Source organism: Mobula hypostoma, chromosome X2 (assembly GCF_963921235.1).
Source record: "Mobula hypostoma chromosome X2, sMobHyp1.1, whole genome shotgun sequence".
In the NCBI taxonomy this organism is placed as follows: domain Eukaryota; kingdom Metazoa; phylum Chordata; class Chondrichthyes; order Myliobatiformes; family Myliobatidae; genus Mobula; species Mobula hypostoma.
In genome coordinates this window covers 32,395,694-32,414,758 of record NC_086129.1, presented here as the reverse complement: position 1 = coordinate 32,414,758, position 19,065 = coordinate 32,395,694, and the positions used below count along the sequence as shown (strand labels likewise).

The window sequence follows — 19,065 nt, the reverse complement described above, 5'->3', positions numbered from 1 at the left end:
AGTCCTATTCTGTACTGTATCTCTCAATACATAAGAAATGTTTTTGGTTCAAAATCAGCATGTCTAAGTTCTAATCCTAGATGGGGTGCTGTTGGCACAACTCATGCACTGCGTCAAATTTTGGCTGTTCTCACCAACGAACATAAATTTTCATACGCCACAAAGCTTTGCATAAAGAAAAAAAACCCTTACAAAGGAATGAGGAACACTGAATACTGTCACATGACTTCTGCCTTAACATAATTAACTTTAAATTGCAATATTTAATATGAACCTAAGGTGTAGGAAACCAATTCAGTGACGTTCATCATCTAAATGTTCTTTTACAATACCAACAGACCTACAGGTTGGAAATCCAAGCTTATATGGGTCACATCAAATACCATTTGTCAGAGAATCAGTCTGCCAAGTTGGTAGTGATAGAAGAATCTTTCCGATTATTACAAAATAAATCACATTCCTTAGAGATGCTGAACATCCACAGAGTAGCAAACTTAGTGAACTGGTCTGACTCACCTGAAAGGGGAGGACTTTAGGAATTAGCACATCGAAAAAAGCATCAACTGCATCAGTAAACCCAGGATAAGTTGTGCGCAGTTTCATGTTCTTGTCTCTGAGCAGCCAACTAAAAGCGAAAGGATCAGATAATAAGCACAGTAAAATTAAATATCACATACTGATCGGAATTTCCAATAACCCATGCTCTTTCCCCTCAGCATTAATAAATTTAAATATAAAGTATCTATATATTCCCCAATATCTATTAACATAATAAAATCAAATATAATTATAGCAGTCAAAATATGGAGAGAAGTCCAGCACAGGATTCCACTACTGGAAAATTGCTAACACTTAAAGAAAGGTGTTACTTTTATTTAAATAAGGTTCTAAGAGCCATTATCAAATACAATGTGTCTTTTTTTAAAAGTTATGTTAGTGTTAACACAGCCAGTTATCAGTCACCTGAATCTATAATTCCAGTTACTAACACAAAGGATTCTGCAGATGCTGGAAATTCAGAGTAATACACATAAAATGCTACAGGAGCTCAGCAGGTCAGGCAGCATCTATGGAAATAAATGAGCAGCTGACTTTTCGGGCCGAGATCCTTCATATGGAAGGGTGCTTGCTGGCTGGCCTGGGCCAGTTCCAGTGCAATCAGTACACCCAGTCAAGCACAGTCAAATGTATCCTTTGTACACGTAATCTACAGAGTAAATTCTTGCAAATTATATGCAAATTTGCAGCATGTGAAGTAATACTCTCAATGTACTGCAAGACTCAGGGCCACATATGGAAATTACAATATTGGCAATAGGACCATAAATAAACTTTTCTAGTAGAAGTTATAGCTCGAAATTATTATTACTTTGACTAATTTTAACTATTCCTTATGTAAATGAATGTATTTAGAGAAAATGATTACTTATACAATTGATATCCATAAAAGGAAAATCTTCTGTGACACCAACCAAAACATTGAAGCAAACAAACAGAAATACTTCTGTTCAAAGCTAACCAATTCAACCTGTAAGCATTTAGAAATATGTAGATAAGCATATGAATCACTTTGTCAGAGAAGGTTATGGGCCAAGTGCTGAGCAATGGAAGGATGTTCACTGGCCAGCATAGATCAGTTGGGCCAAATGGTCCATTGCCATGCTATGCAATTATAGAACTCATCTTTTGTTATTAAAACAACACACACAAAATGCAGGAGGAACTCAGCAGGCCGGGCAACATCTATGGAAAAGAGTAAATAGTTGACATTTTGGGTCAAGTCCCTTCATCAGGAGACGGTCGACGTTCCTGGTCTCGGCCCGAAACGTCGACTGTTTACTCTTTTCCATAGATGCTGCCTGGCCTGCTGAGTTCCTCCAGCATTTTGTGTGTGTTTCTCAGATTTCCAGCACCTACAGATTTTCTCGTTTGTGATTTTTTTTATTATCTCCGTCTACCCTACTTAGTCTTGCACGAGTTCTTCTTCTGTTGCCTTCAACTGATCTTTCAGCATTACTCTTTATAATACAAGAAATTTCTTGCTAATTTCACAAGTCTGTTTCATTTCACAAGACAAAGGAGCAGAAGTAGGCCATTTGGCCCATCAAGTCTGCTCCACAGCTCCCCCATGAGCTAAACTATTCACCCATCTAGTTCCAATTTCCGGCTTTTTCCCCATATCCCTTGATACCCTGACTAATTAGATACCTGTCAATCTCCTCCTTAAACACCCTCAATGATCGGGCCTCCACAGCTGTATGCGGCAACGAATTCCACAAATCCATGACCCTCTGGCTAAAAAAATTTCTCCTCATCTCTGTTTTAACTGGGTACCCTCTAATTCTAAGACTATGGCCTCTTGTCCTGGACTCACCCACCAAGGGAAACAACCTTTCCACATCTACTCTGTCCAACCCTTTCAACATTCGAAATGTTTCTATGAGATCCCCTCTCATTCTTCTATACTCTAATGAATACAATCCAAGAGCCGACAAACGCTCCTCATATGTTAGCCCCTGCATTCCAGGAATCATCCTCGTAAATCTTCTCTGAACTCTCTCCAACATCAGTACATCCTTTCTAAGATAGGGGACCCAAAACTGCACACAGTTTTCCAAATGAGGTCTCACTAATGCCCCATAGAGCCTCATCAACACCTCTTTACTCTTATACACTATTCCTCTTGAAATGAATGCCAACATAGCATTCGCTTTCCTTACCGCCGATCCAACTTGGTGGTTAACCTTTAGGGTATCCTGCACGAGGACCCCCAAGTCCCTTTGCACTTCTGATTTTTGAATTTTCTCCCCATCTAAATAATAATCTGCCCGATTATTTCTTCTTCCGAAATGTACAACCGTACATTTGTCAACGTTGTATCTCATCTGCCATTTCTTTGCCCACTCTCCTAAACTGACTAGGTTTCTCTGCAACCTTTCCGTTTCTTCAACATTTCCTGCTCCTCCACCTATCTTGGTGTCATCCGCAAACTTAGCCACAAAACCATTTAATCCATACTCCAAATCACCGATATACATCGTAAAAAGAAGCGGCCCCAACACCGACCCCTGCAGAACACCACTAGTAACCGGCAACCAATCAGAATAGGATCCCTTTATTCCCACCCTTTACTTTCTGCCTATCAGCCAATGCTCCACCCATTTCAATATCTTTCCTATAATTCCATGGGTTCTCATCTTATTAAGCAGCCTCATATGCGGCACCTTATCGAAGGCCTTTTGAAAATCCAAATACACAACATCCACAGCCTCTCCCTTGTCAATCTTATTCGAGATTACCTCAAAAAATTCCAATAGGTTGGTGAAACAGGATCTTCCCTTCATGAAACCATGCTGACTTCGGTCTATCTTGTCATGCACCTTGAGGTATTTCATAACCTCGTCCTTGAGGATTGACTCCAATATCTTTCCAACTCCCGATGTCAGACTAATAGGTCTGTAATTTTCTTTTTGCTGCCTCCTTCCTTTCTTAAATAACGGAACTACATTTGCGAACTTCCAGTCCTCCAGAACCATGCCAGAGTCTATTGATTCCTGGAAGATCATTTCCAATGCTTCCACAGTCTCCAAAGCCACCTCCTTCAGAACCCATGGGTGCACCTCATCCGGACCGGGAGACTTATCTATTCTTAGTCCACTTAGCTTCCCAAGCGCTTTCTCTCTAGTAATCTTGACTGTACCTAATTCTATTCCCTGATACCTCTGGCTATCAGGTATATTGCTCATGTCTTCCACTGTGAAGACTGATGCAAAATACTCATTCAGTTCCTCCGCCATCTCTTTGTTATCCATTATAATTTCTCCAGCATCATTTTCAATCAGTCCCGTATCTACCCTTGTCACTCTTTTACTCTTCATATATTTAAAAAAACTCTTAGTATCCTTTTTTATGTTAATCACCAACTTCCTTTCATAATTCATCTTTTCTTTCCTGATGACTTTCTTAGTTTCCTTCTGTAAGTTTTTAAAAGTCTTCCAGTCCTCATTTTTCCCACTAATTTTTGCTTCCTTGTACACCGTTTCTTTTGCTGTTATTTTTGCCTTAACCTCTCTCGTTAGCAACATTTGTGCCATTTTTCCATTCATGATTTTCTTTTTTCTTGGAATATATTTTTCTTGCATTTTCCTTATTTCTTGTAGGAATTTCATCCAATTCTGCTCTGCCGTCCCTCCATTTAGCTTACTTTTCCAATCGACTTGGGCCAGTTCCTCTCTCATACCACTGTAATTTCCCCAGTTCCACTGAAATATCGATACACCTGATACCAGCTTCTCCTTTTCAAATTTGAAACTGAACTCAATCACATTATGATCACTACTTCCAAGGGGTTCCTTTACCTCCAGCTCCCTAATCGCCTCAGGTTTGTTACACAGCACCCAATCCAAAACAGCCGGTCCCCTGGTGGGCTTCTGGACAAGCTGCTCCAAAAAACCATCCTGTAGGCATTCTACAAACTCCCTCTCCTGAGATCCATTACCTTCCTGACTTTCATATTAAAATCTCCCATAATTATCTTGACATTTTCCTTTTGACACGCTTTTTCTATTTCCAGCTGCAACTTGTAGTCCACATCCCGGCTGCTGTTTGGAGGCATGTATATAGCTGCTATTAGAGTCTTTTTACCCTTGCCATTTCTTAATTCTACCCATAAGGATTCTACCTCTTCTGATCCTATGTCCCTTCTTTCTATTGATTTGATATCGTTACTTACCATCAGGGCCACGCCACCCCCTTTACCTACCTTCCTATCTTTCCTATACACTGTGTATCCTTGGATATTCAGCTCCCAATCACATCCATCATTTAGCCATGACTCGGTGATGGCCACAATGTCATATCTTTTAACCTGCAGCTGTGCAGCAAGGTCATCCACTTTATTTCTAATGTTGTGTGCATTTAAGTACAGTACATTTAGATCAGTATCTGTTGTCGATTTTGCTATATTTCTATTTTGCAGCAAATTATCCCGTATATTCACCGGCCTGTCCTTCTTGCGATCTTTGCTGCACAGTATTTTTGACTTATTTCTATTTTCCTCTTCCTCGACCCTAACACCTTGGTTTCCTCCCCTTGCCAACTTAGTTTGAACCCTCCCTAATAGCTATACTAAACAATCCCGCCAGGATATTAGTTCCTTTTGGGTTCAGGTGTAATCCATCTTTTTTGTATAAGTCATACCTTCCCCAAAATAGATCCCAATGATTCAAGAATTTCAAGAATGTTGAAACACATTTCAAAAGAGAATTATTCTCTCTGAAAAGGAGAATAAGTGTATAACCCAAACAAGAAAGGAGATGGCTCCTTTCTACCAACAATATTAGAATATCCATATTTTATACAGATGGACATAGAATATATACATTTCTATACATTTTCCAGTAGCTTCAATCCAGCAGTTTGCTAACTGTGTGTATATAACCCTGCAATGGCAGAATTAGAAGGTATTTCTGGAATTGAGCTGAGAGCAGGGGTGTTCAGGGAGCAGAGACAGTAATACCCTAGTGTGGAAACAATTCCTTCAGCCCAACTTCTTGATGCCAACTACTGCAGCCTCCCTGCTAGGCCGTAACCATCCAAGGACCTCCCCTCTACATACTGTACCTATCCAAATACCTCTTAAATGCTGCAGTTGTACCCACCTCTACCACTTCCTCTGGGAGATCATTCTAGGTAAGTACTAACCTTAATGTAAAAAAATATTTCAGGTCACTTTTAAATGTCTCCTCTCTTATCTTGTACCTGTGCCCTCTAGTTATGGACTCTCAACCCTGGGGAAAAGCCTATGACCATCCACCTTCTTTATACCTCTCATGATTTTATAAACTTCTATAAGGTTACCCCTCATTCTCCTACATTTCAGTGAATAAAGATCCAACATGGCCAACCTCTCCCTATCCTCATCTGCACAGTCTCTATCTTGAAAATATCTTTCTTATAAAAGGGTGACCAAAACTGTATACAATATTTCAAAAGCGATCTCACAACTGCAGTATAATGTCCCTGCTCCTAAAATTGATACCCTGACCTGCTAAATGCCTTCTTCACCACCTGTCTACTTATGGAGTTGCCTTCAGCAATTTGTGCACTTGTGGGGGCGCTATGGAGCCATGAACCAAGACGGCAGCTTAACATGGAGGCTCCGTCAACCTTGCACTAGACAACTTTAAAACCCTAAGTTAACAATACCAACTGAACTCAGACTATGTCAAAAATGACTACAATCAAGGACTGTGATATTTTCACCTGAAGACGCAGCTCCCAAAAACCGAAAATCAACACTCCATCGACAGAGCAAGACAAGGAAGCTACTAGTAACAAGGAGGAGCTAACAGCGGTGCTAGCTGAACTAAAGTTACTTCACTCTGAGTTTGGAGGATTTGGATCAGAACTGGACAGTATAGATGACCGCCTGGGTAAGATGGCCAGCCCTGTCGCTGCCTTGGAAAACAATATGTTGGAGATGAAGCGAAATGTTGCTTCTAATACCACATGGATGGAAGAGGCTGAAAACCGAATAATGGCGGCAGAGGAGCACCTGGAAAAGAACAAGACTGAACTAACCAACGCCATGAAACGAATCGCGCACTTGGAATCTAAGACCGGAATCGCGCACTTGGAATCTAAGACCGGAGACCTGGAGAATCGGAGTCGAAGGGAAAACTTGTGGTTGTTCCGCCTCCGGGAGGGCGCTGACGGAAACCAACCACTGCTGGAGTTTATACAAAACATGCTGCCGCGCTGGCTGGAGCTGGACACCGACAGCTCCTTCATTCTAGAAAGAGTTCACCAAACTCTAGCACCATCGAAACCAAACCAGAACAGAGCGGTTCTCATTCGGTTCCTGAGATTTCAGGATCAGGAGTTTCACTTCACTAAACAGCGTGATATCACGTATGAGGAATACAAGCTTTTCTTCGCTCAGGACCTCTCAGCTGAGACCATGTGACAGCGAAATGAGTTCAACACGGTCAGAAGCGTGTTTGTCGAAAAAGGAACTTTCCACGGATTTCAACGTAATCCATGCAAGATGAGGGTCCTTCACAATGGGAAAATACTCCTGTTTTCATCACCAGATGCAGAGGCAGAAGATTTCCATCGAGGACACGCCTGAGGGGTCTGATTAAGGTAGTAGTGAGATTTATTTACTTCCATACCCATGAGAATCAGCTGATACTGACTGCTTAACAGGTATAAGCCTGCACTGAGTCCCAGAAGCCATCTTTTTTTTTCCTTCCTTTATTTTTCTTTTTCTAGAACTGCCACTTTAGCCCCTTTTATTCTATTCTTGAAAAGATACTGTACTTAAGAGGTTGTTTATGCCATCAGAATAGCTTTATCATTTTGCCTATTTTCATTATTTATAACATTTTTGTTTGTTGAAACCTTAATTCTGTTGAGATGGAACTCCATGGACCTGAATGAACATTTATAATAGGTAATACTGGCATATAGTTCAGTGGCTACTTTGATTTTATTTTTATGTTAAGTGGGTTGAATATATAATGTTTAAGATATAATAAGGTGCATGGTTGATGGATACCACCAGTGTAAGGGGTTTCTTCTTTTTTGTTTCTGCAAAGGCTAACAAAATGGCTTCTTTGTTATGTTATAAGTAAAATGGCTTTTCTGTAATAATAACTGCGATGTAAGGAGTTCTCTCTCTCTCTGTCTCTCTGCTTGTTTGGGTTATATTATTGACAAGAGAGGGATCAAACCAATTGGGATAGATGGTATTCTTTCTTGTGTGTCTGTAAGCTATTGTTTTTCGCGGGCGTTGAGGCAGAAGGCGCGATGGGGAGAGAGAGAGGAGACACGATGCTGTAAGCTGGGTGGCGGGACGGACCCTGAGCAGGAGTCTGAGGCCCAGGGTGTTCGGCGAGGAGAGGAGACGAAGATAGACTAGTGTGGAGCGTCTGGTCGGCCACCGTGGTTGGTCGAGGAGGTCGGAGGGGATCGAATGGTGGAAAGAAGACTCCGTTAATTGAGCTCCAACTGTTGTGCATGAAGTGGTTGAACTTTGATAAGTTTGGCGCCTTTTATTTTCCTTTTATATTTTATCTCTATTAATTACATAGCTCCAGTAAGATCTATAAAGTGTAATCATTTAATCGCATATGGTGTACTGTCTGTTATTTGGCGGGGTGGGGTTCATCACACAGCATCCACACAAACTTGATTACCCAGTTTGGCGGGGCCAAAGCCTGCTCCCCCTAGACAAAAGCGAGCTGAGCGAGCCTGAGGCCTACCAGGGGGCTACATTTGGGGTTAAGTTCTCATAGTTTAGCTGCTCCTCCATACAGTGGATCAGCACAAGCCCTATAGTTTTTTGTTTTGAGTAAGGGAGGGGGAACTCAAGAGTTCAAATGTCTATATGTGTAAATGTATATGTGTTTTTTGTTTTTCTATATGTATGTCGTGCACCCAATACAGCAGTAATATTTCTTACTCCTTTTCCTGGTATAATTGACATGTACTATACATGGAACAAACGAGCACTCAGAATATCTTTAATATAAAAGTCACAAGCTGGAATGTTATAGGGGACTAAAGGAGTTAACCAAATTGAAACAGGTTATAAGTAGGATCAAACAGCTTAAGTCCAAAATAATTTTTCTTCAAGAAACCCATCTGACAGTCTCAGATATTAAACTGGTATGGAATAGATAGCCAGGCCAAGTAATATATGCAACATACAACAACTATGCTAGAGGTGTACTTACTCTTATTCATAGAACGATACCATTTCAAACTATAAAAACAATTCAAGACTCAGCCGGAAGGTATGTTATTAAGCAAGGTAATATCCTTTCTTTCACATTAAACCTAGTCAGTATATATGGCCCAAATGAGGATAATCCTAAATTTTTGAAGATTTTTTCCTTAGTGTCCACTTTACGAGGCTTTTATATCATTGAAGGAGACCTTAATTGTACTTTAAACCCAGCAATGGATCGCTCTACAGGCTGTGATACCTATAAGGCACAAACTAGAAAATTACTAAAACAATACATTGTGGATTTAAATTTGGTTGAAGTATGGAGAGAACAAAACCCTGGCAAAATAGAATACTCTTGCCATTCAAGTATATGTAAATCTCATTCTCATATTGATTATTTTCTTGTCTCAAGAAAGCTCTTATCAAAGATTAAAAGTTGCTGGTATGATGGCATAGTAATAAGCGACCATGCTGCTATTTCATTAAGTATTCATAGAGAGAAATTTATTCACAGTCCCCCTAACTGGTGATTTCAGGTGAGATGGCTACGAAACCCAGACTTTGTTAAATTTGTGGGAACTAAAATAGATAGTTATTTTGAGTTAAATACAGATCAAACTAGCGCCAGCACGAGATGGGAGGCGTTCAAGGCATATATTAGAGGAGAAATCATTAGTTATACAAGCTCAAAGGCCAAACAACAAAAAATAGAGATGGCAACTTTGGAAAAACAAATTAAATCTTTAGAGATAGAACTAAATAAAAGGGATGATCCAACAAAACAAAGAGATTTGCTACTTTTGAGAGCCAAATATAATAAATTATCTGCTGATAAAGCTGCAAATAGTTTAATGTGGCTGAAGCAATCTTATTACGATCAAGGAGAAAAAGCTGGGAAACTCCTAGCGTGGAGAATTAAAAAAATACAGTCTGATAGAGCAATTAACAGTAGAATAACCTCTTCAGGAAGCCTAACAGTAGACCCATTGGAAATTAATAACTGTTTTAGAGAATTTTATGAACATTTATATAGATCAGAATGCCCCCAAATTCTTTTTCTAACAAATTTATCTGTCAGTATCCCAAACTTAATGCAACAGATTGAATTGTTTGTGCAGTTCTCTGATTATAACATTAACAACTAAAAATCATCAATACTATTTTTGAACAAAGAAGAAGGATTGAAACCAGTCATAAAAAGCCCACTTAGGAAGGATTTACCTACCTTGATGTCAAAATTACTCCTGAAATTAAAACGATCGTCCCAACAAACTATGACCCACTAGTGGGTGAAGTGAAGGAGACGTTGGATCGATGGATAACAATGCCCATATCAATGATTGGCCATATAAACATGATCAAAATGAATATATTACCAAAACTTCTATACCTTTTCCAATCACTTCCTCTCCCACCACCAAAATTATTTTTTGAGAAGCTTAATAGTATCTTTAGTAAATTCATTTGGAATAATAAAAAATCTAGACTGAGACTTAGGCTGCTATACCTGCCTTGTGAAAGGGGAGGGCTACGGCTCCCGAACCTGAAATGGTATTATTGGTCTGCTCAGTTACGTTCTGCAATGTTTTATTTCTCAATGGAGGCCCTTCCAGCCTGGGTGAGTGTGGAACAGGCATCAGTACCAAACCTCCCATTAAAGCTTCGTCTATACTCTGCAGACCTCAGAAATCTGAAAAGAACAACCGAGAACCCTTTCCTCAAAAATACTATTGACATCTGGTATAAAGCACATCAGCATATTAAAGATACTCCTCCCATTTCTCGCTTCTCCCCAATATGGGGCAATACATACTTCAGGGCAGGAAGAGCAGATGGTGGTTTCAGAATCTGGGCAGACAAAGGTGTGCAGAAAATAGACGACCTTTATATGAATAGTAATCTTATGACATTTGATCAATTGTGTCAGACATACCATATTCCTAAAAAACACTTTTTAAATATTTGCAACTGAAACATTTCATATTATCAAAATATAAGCATTTAATATCTGAACCACCACTATCACATCTTGAAAATCTCACACTTCTAAACCTAACGGGGAGGAGTCAGATTTCTTTATTCTATACAGCTTTGATGTCATATGATAAGGAGTCCACCATTGACAGGCTGGAGGCATGGAGATTGAATGCTCAAGAGGACATACAAGAAACTGAGTGGGAATTGGCACGTTTAAAAGCCCAAAAACAATCAATTAACATGAGAATGAAGCTATTACAACACAAATGGTTAATGAGAACTTGTATCACCCTGGTCAAACTGAACCGTTGGCCCCCTGACATCCCAGACACTTGTGTTAAGTGTTTAGAAGAAGAAGGTACTCTGTTTCACTGTGTATGGGACTGTCCAAAATTTAATAAATACTGGAAAACAGTTGTTCAGACTATATCTGAGATTGTTGGAGTAAAGGTGCCTCACCAAGCAAAAATGTGTGTACTAGGTATATATCCAAAAAACTTTTCTGTTAGTTCAAAACAGTCAATTTAATTGACTTTGGACTCCTGCAGGCCAGGAGGATGATAAATTTATCTTGGCGAAAAATGGATATACCTTCGATACATGTATGGGTGAAGGAGATGGCATCTTGTATTGTATTGGAGAGACTGACTTACATAACCAGAGGAAGGGCAGGAGAATTTGAAAATGTGTGGAAACCTTTATTGGACTTTCTTGGACATCAAGGTGCACAGTCATTTTGAAATAGCTACTTGTTGTTGAGTGCTTTTACGGGTTTTTTTCCTGACGTGTTTTTATTTTTTTTCTTTGTTAAATATGTGAACTATGTGTAATGTTGTATTTCTTTTCCTTTGATGATGGTGAAAAACATGAGGACATGTTTCACTATTTAGTTTAATTATTATTATTGTTTATTTGTATATATGAAATATATGTAAAATTTAATAAAATATTATTTTTTAAAAATTGTGCACTTGTACTCCCAGGTTGCTCTGTTCCACAACACTCAGCAGTACCCTGCCATTTACTGTACAAGTCCAAATCCGACTGTGGCTTGACTGTCCAAACTGTATCACTTCAGACTGATCCAAGTTGAAATCTGTTTTCTACTCCTCATCCAAACTCCCTAACTGATCAAGATCTCTTTGCAATTCATTGTAACCTGCTTCACTATCAACAAGACCCCTTAAGTTAGCATCATCAGCAAACTTGCTAATCATGCCATGTACTGTATATTCATACCCAAAGTTGGGAAAGGTAACAGGATTCAATCAGGGAAATTGATTATGTGGATGATTTGTTGAGGAGCATTCATGGAACGAAACATAAAAATGTAACCGGATAAAGGCACACAGGAAAGTAGGTGTGAAGTAAAGAAAAGTTTGGGAATCTCAGTTTTAAAGAATAATGCATGGGGGAGAAATTTTAATTAAACTGACTCAAGGTTTCGATTCTTGGTTTACTGAGTCACCTGATCCCCAGTTCTTATCCTACCACTAAATGCAGCCTATTTTTAAACCTAACTGTTTACATCAGCATTGATGGCGAGGTTTCAAATCTACTGCCAGCTAAGTGAACATTGCTCCGTGGGGCATTATTCTGACAATTTCACCTTCAGCTCGCACAACTGCAAAGATAGCTATTTTGTTTTGTTTCAAACAAGAGTCCTGCCACATTTACCTGGGTAAACCACCGAGGTCCCACTCTGAACAGATATAAGCTCCTGGGCGCAATATTACCCATAAATCCAAATCATTGGCTAATTTGAGATATTCCCTGCAAAAGAAAGTATAACATGTTGAACCATTTTTTTTAAAAAAGTGGTGCCTTACAAAATGATCTCTACATCATGCACTCACTGGTGGTTTGATAACAACTCCTCGGTTGTTATCAAAGTGTTTAAATTCTCAAAGCACAGGTAGTGTGGTCCTTGCACATTACCTGTACACATACAGCGAGGAAACAAGCCCTTCTGACCACCTAATCCCATGCCGATTTCAAGCACCCAGTAACAGATAATCCCACTTTATTCTCCCCTATTCCAATCAACTCCCCCTACCATCCCACCCCCAGGATTCAGCAACTCACCTGCACAGTATGTGCAATTTGCAGCAGCAAATTATTTACTGATAAGCATGTCTTTGGGGAGCATGGATTAAATTCTTGTCATAAGAGAGAAGTTCCATGCAACGTCAGGGGTAAACTCAAGATCACCATGATCTCTATGAGACAGCAGCACCAACCACTGTCTAATCGTAAACAGCCACGTGATTTTTGTTTTTACTGGAGAATTAGCAAAAACAGTTGAACACAAGTATTTCAAGTTTCAGTTTGAAAACTGTAACTTGCTCGACTTCTACGTCTTTCAGATACTGATCAAAAACAGTACTACCAAAAAGACATATTTTGAGTCATGAACTACTGTAAATCAAACTCAAAGAAGGCTCGTCTTTCAGTTTCTAGTTCACTTAAAAAGCATGACGGAAAATATAAATTGATCTACTGGAAGATAATTATATTAGGTATGTTAAATAAATATGACAAGTTGAAAAATACAGTACATAAGTATATTTATAAATAGTGCAAGAATACATTAAGATTTTACACAATATATCTTCAGCAATGTTAAACCAAACATTATTTCAACACTATAATTGATAAATTAAGAAAAAACTACTAATGCTATTCATTTGAAATAATTACAGAAAGTGCTGGAAATACTCAAGTCAAGCATTGGTGGAGAGAGGAAAAAGGTGCCAGCTTTCTCAGATCAATTCTCCTTCATCAAAGCATTATGTTTCTCTCTCTAGAGATGCTGCTTGGTCTGCTGAGTATTTCCTAGCATGTTTGTTTTTATTTAGATCATCCTTAGCGACAGGTGAGGTACCTGAGGATAGGAGGATAGATAATGTTCCAATGCTTAAGAAACACTCTAGAAATAAACCAAGAAATTACAGACCAGTGAGCCTGACATCAGCATTGGGAAAGTTTTTGGAAGGAAATGTATTCTAAGGGACCGGACATAGAGTATCTGACTCAACATGGACTGATTAGGGACAGTCAGCATGGCTTTGTATGTAGTAAGTTGTGTCTAACCAAACTTCTAGTGTTTTTCGAGGAAGTTACCAGGAAATTTGATAAAGGCGAGGCAGTGGATGTTGGCTACGTGGACTTTAGCAAGGCAATTGACAAGGTCCCACATGGGAGGTTGATCAAGAAGGTTCAGTTGCTCAGCGTTCAAGATGAGGTATTAAATTGGATTTGTGGGACCAGCCAAAAAGTGGTAGCAGATGGTTGCCTCTCTGACTGGAGGCCTGTGACTAGTGGAGTGCTGTAGAGATCGGTGCAGGGTCCGTTGTTGTTCGTCATCTATATTAATGATCTGGATGATAATATGGTTAACTGGATTAGCAATTTGCAGATGACGCCAAGGTCCAGTGAACAGCGAGGAAGACTATCAAAGCTTGCAGCTGGATCTGGACCAGCTGGAAAAATGGGCTGAAAAAATAGCAGGTGGAATTTAATTCAGACAAGTTTGAGGTGTTGCACTTCAGTAGGATCAACCAGGGTAGGCACTGAGGAGTGCAGCTGAACAAAGGGATCTGGAAATACAGGTCCATAATTTAATGAAAGTGGCGTCATAGGTAGATAGGGATGTAAAGAAAGCTTTTGGTACATTAGCTAAAGTATTAAATACAGGAGATGGCATGTTATGTTGAAGTTGTACAAGACGTTGGTGAGACCTAATAGTGTGCCGTTTTGGTCGTCGACCTACAGGAAAGATGTAAACAAGGTTGAAAGAGTACAGAGAAAAGTTACAAAGATGTTGCTGGGACTGGAGGACTTGAGTTATAAGGAAAGATTGAATAGGCTAGGACTTTATTCCCTTGGAATGTAGGAGAATGAGGAGAGGTTTGATAGAGGTTTATAAAATTATGAGGGGTACAGATAGGGTAAGTACAAGCAGGCTTTTTTCACTGAGGTTCAGTGGGGCTACAATTAGAGCCCATGGGTTAAGGGTGAAAGGTGAAAACTATCAGGGGAACACAAGGGGAAACTTCTTCACCCAGAGGGTCCTGAAAGTGTGGAGCGAGCTGCCAGTGCAAGTGGTGGATGCAAGCTCGATTTCAAAGTTTAAGAGAATCTTGGATAGGTGCATGGACGTTTGGGTATGGAAGGCTATGGTCTCCGTGCAGGTCAATGGGAGTAGGCAGTTTAAATGGTTTGGCATGGACTAGATGGACCAAAAGGCCTGTTTCACTGCTGGGTTTTTTTTGCTATAACTCAATTTCATGATTGCAGAACACATCACTAACAACTATTTATGAGTTCTAAGAAAAATACACAGCCACATTTATGAATTCCTAGTGGCTGGTTAGTTGTTCTAGGGAAGTAATTAAAGAGTCAAATTGACAGGAGGTTTGACTTCCCACCTCTAACAGATTCATACGGCAATGAGCATGGATACAGGCCCTTTGGCCCAACAAGTACAGGTTTCCCCTGCCATCCGAAGGTAGAGCATTCCTCTGAAACGGTTCGCAAGCCGAAATGTCGTAAAGCAAAGAAGCAATTACCATTTATTTATATGGGAAAATTTTGTGAGAGTTCGCAGACCCAAAAATAACCTACCAAATCATGCCAAATAACACATAAAACCTAAAATAACAGTAACATATAGTAAAAGCAGGGATGATATGATAAATACACAGCCTACATAAAGTAGAAATACTTTTCCACAATCATTACTGGACTGTTCTCCGTAGCGAAAATCTCATGCAAGCGCTGTTGGCAAGAACACTCTCTTCAGTAACCTTTAAGCTATGAAGCTGCCAAATCATACCAAATAACACGTAAAAATACACAGCCAATATAAAGTAGAAATAATGTATGTACAGTGTAGTATCACTTACGGGAATTGGGAGATAGCTTGCCGAGCACACTGGTGTTGGTGTGTTAGACTGAGTCGTCGCAGGTTGGGTGGTGCAGTGGCCCCCACCCTCCAGGCCGCCAAGCGATACATTGCCGCGAAGCATGCAGGAATGCAGCGGTAGCCGGGAGGCACACAGCACATCTTTAAGAAAAAAGCCGAAACAAACATGCTAATTAATTAGGTGCCGCCCGACACGTAATTGTCGGCCCAGATCAGTGCCGATTTCCGATTGCATCGTCTTTGATCTGGGCTGACAATTTCATGTCGGCGGCACCTAATTAATTAGCATGTATATTTCGGATTTTTTCTTAAAGATGTGCTGTGTGCCTCCTGGCTACCGTTGCATTCTCCGCGAATCAGTATCTGTCCGTGGCCTGGGGGTTGGGGTGGTGGGACACTGGGGTGTCATCTCGTCGTCTGTTTCCATTAGAGCAGGCAGCTCATCTTCTTCTATCTCTGCCCGCCTCAATGTCGAAGGTCGAGGTTTGGTATCTGCTGTGGCTGATGTGGAAGGCTTGCTTGACTGCTGAGCCTCACGCATTTTTCTATCACACAGTTCTTTGTAAGGACTCAAACCATCTTGCAAATATCCCCTAAACCTACGCACCCTTTCAAAATTAAAGTCATACTTTATCATTACTCATTCGGTTTCGATTGTTATCCTTTTTTCTTCCAATTGCATCAGCTCTTCATCTATCAGTTCTTGGTCATGGGATGCCAAAACCTCTTCAACATCATGTTCATCAGCTTCCACAAGCCAAACTCACGTTGTCCTTACTTTGTTCACCACGATCAAAACGCTTAATTATGTCTAGTTTTACGCAAAGTGTAACACCCTTACGAGCTCTTTCAGGCTTTTCCGATACCTTAGAACTCATCTTGCAACCGGCTGCTCACAGGCTCGTGTTTAAGCAATGCCGGCGAGAATCCGGGGGAGAGCGGCTGCTCGGGGTGTGCGCTGCCTTTTATCGTGCGCTGCTTTTTTTTCGTAACAGTGAAAACACCTTCTGAAAGCCAAAACAGGGTACTAATGTAGGTCTTTCGTAACAGTGAGGTTTCGTAAAGCGAACCTGTACACCTGTACAGGACACCTGTACATACCGATCACGGTGCCCATTCAGCTAGTCCCAATTTCCTGTACTCAGTCCATAACCTTCCAAGCAGCACTTCTCCACGTGCCGTTTAACTGATATTATTATATCTGCCTCAACCATTTCTTGATAACGTGTTATTTCTTCTGCACTGACCCGCAGCGTTTTATGACCAAGGCTTAAAACAAAAGCAACAGGAACAAAAAAAAAAATTCAGAGCCAGCTGTACCTTTATCCTGAAATACAGCTGAAAGTGTGTGTTCAGACTGCATGAGGAAAGATACAGAAGTGACTCTGACATTTCTTGCAACAATGTGGTTTATACAGTAGATTTCCACTGATGGGGCCACCAATGGATTACCGATGTCCAGCAACCCTGTCTGCAAGAAAGTTTTCAGAGGAGTATTTAAATTGGAAAAAAAAAATCAAGAAAAATATTTCAGCTACTCACTCAAGATCAAGTTCATTTTTAAAATTAAATGTTCCCCTCTGTGGCTCATGAAGATTCCACGGAACATATCTGTAATAAGAACATGGAGACTAAGAGTATACAAAACAATTAAAGCACACTATAACTGAAGAACAATTTCTTTTCACTCTTAAATCAGACTCAGAAAAATGTAAAAGCAACAGTGGCTATGTTTCCTAATCTACCATCAGCATTAAAACATCTGGAAAATACAGCCATAAAGTTTTGTACATTCTAGAAATTACAGCACAACCGCTTTAGGAATTAAAAAAATCATAGCAGTTATTAAAAGCCCATTGGACCAAATCTTTGCATACAATATATATCACTTACGTTGTTAAAGTATTCAACCCCATGGCTTTCATCTTCAACATGCGGTCAGTCCAGTAGGCCCGTGGAATGCGAAAATAGTGCATTGAGCCACCCAGAATTAAAAATTTCTTTTCCTCCAACTGAAAGTATTCTTTGTTGGCCTGCAATCCCAAATTTCTGCTCTGCATTTTTCTTGGAGTGAGGTTTGTCCAATGGAACCTAAAATCAGATGGGAAACATCTTAGTTTAAAGAATGTACGCAGCCAAGCAAACCAGTGATGGAGACAGCACATGGTGAGCTGGTCCAAATGTGGTGTTGAATGCCAGACAGCACTGACTACAAATGAGTTGAGACTGGCCAAAATGTTTTCAATGTCGACAACTTTGTGTGATTTGTTGGCAGTCCGAGATCATATGACCAAATCATTGAGCTCGAGTTTGGGATGAAGGGAATGTCAACTGCTAACAAAACAAAGAATTTTACTACACACACACACACACACACACACAAAGTCTTTCTAAAAGGAATTGTTAATAAATACTGTGAATATGTTGCAGTTTGTGCATAGCTCAGCACTAACTCTTTAAAATAAATTGTACCGAGCTTTCTGTCCTTTCATTACATAACAAACATCACAACATACACACTCAGCAAAAGCGATCACTTGCACATCTGATCATCACAATCGACTTCTAAAAAGATTTTTTACATCATTGCAGTTGATGAAGTTTACGGGTGTTGGGAAAGTAAGAAATGATTCTCTGATTCTGGTAAATAGCGGGTTAAAATTAGGTGCCAGCTTGTGTATGCTCTGTTCTGTGAAAAGTTAGAGAAACTGTACTTGACTGAAGAAAAACTGCCTTCAGTGTTTTATTTAACAACTCACAGCTGTCCCTCTGAGAACGATCTGTTGGTTGTATTCACACATGCTGCATACATCATGTCTTATGAGGTTCACATATTGATCTATGTTCCCACCTTTTGTCTATTCAAGTTTTACTGATAAGGTAAGAATTTGTCTGTAATTAAAAGTTAAAGTCTGTCCCGAGCCTTGTGGCCCATCAGGCTGGTGCTTATGCCGGTTTCTGTGGGGCGAAGCAACTAATAGTACGAGATTCTCCCTGCCCCCCCCCCCAAGATAGAACACCAGTCTATCGTGAGATTGACCCCCAGCATTTGCCGGTACCCATTTTCAGCTGGGTGGACTGGAGCAGTGTGTGGTTAAGTGCCTTGCTCAAAGACACAACACGCTGCCTTGGCCGAGACTCAAACACACGACCTTCAGATCGTGAGCCCAATGCCCTAACCACTTGACCACGTGCCACGCTGTCTGTAATTAAAGCTCATGATTTAGTGTACTCTCTTATTTAAGTAATTAAGTTTTGCTGTAACTGATTTGGTGGGAATATCCATGAAACTGACTGTTCTTTGCTTCGCCAGTTCTATAAAATGTCATGTTTCTGAGTGTCAGACAGAAAGCTCGTTTCAAGCCGCCAGAGACAGAAATCCTGTCTCTCTGATGTTCAGGCTCCGAGTTTTCCTTCTCCGGCT

General features: G+C 40.1%; 1 protein-coding gene across 1 annotated transcript in view; it reads right to left on the bottom strand.

Annotated features, from left to right (window-relative positions):
- Positions 1-19,065, bottom strand: part of glb1l2 (galactosidase beta 1 like 2) — a 75,819-nt gene that overhangs the window by 38,481 nt on the left and 18,273 nt on the right. The window contains exons 2-5 of the mRNA XM_063038745.1: positions 17,535-17,732; positions 17,184-17,252; positions 12,392-12,487; positions 517-625 (exon numbers count right to left, since the gene is read on the bottom strand). Coding sequence (XP_062894815.1) covers positions 517-625; positions 12,392-12,487; positions 17,184-17,252; positions 17,535-17,732 — 472 coding nt within the window. The remainder of the gene's footprint in view (positions 1-516; positions 626-12,391; positions 12,488-17,183; positions 17,253-17,534; positions 17,733-19,065) is intronic.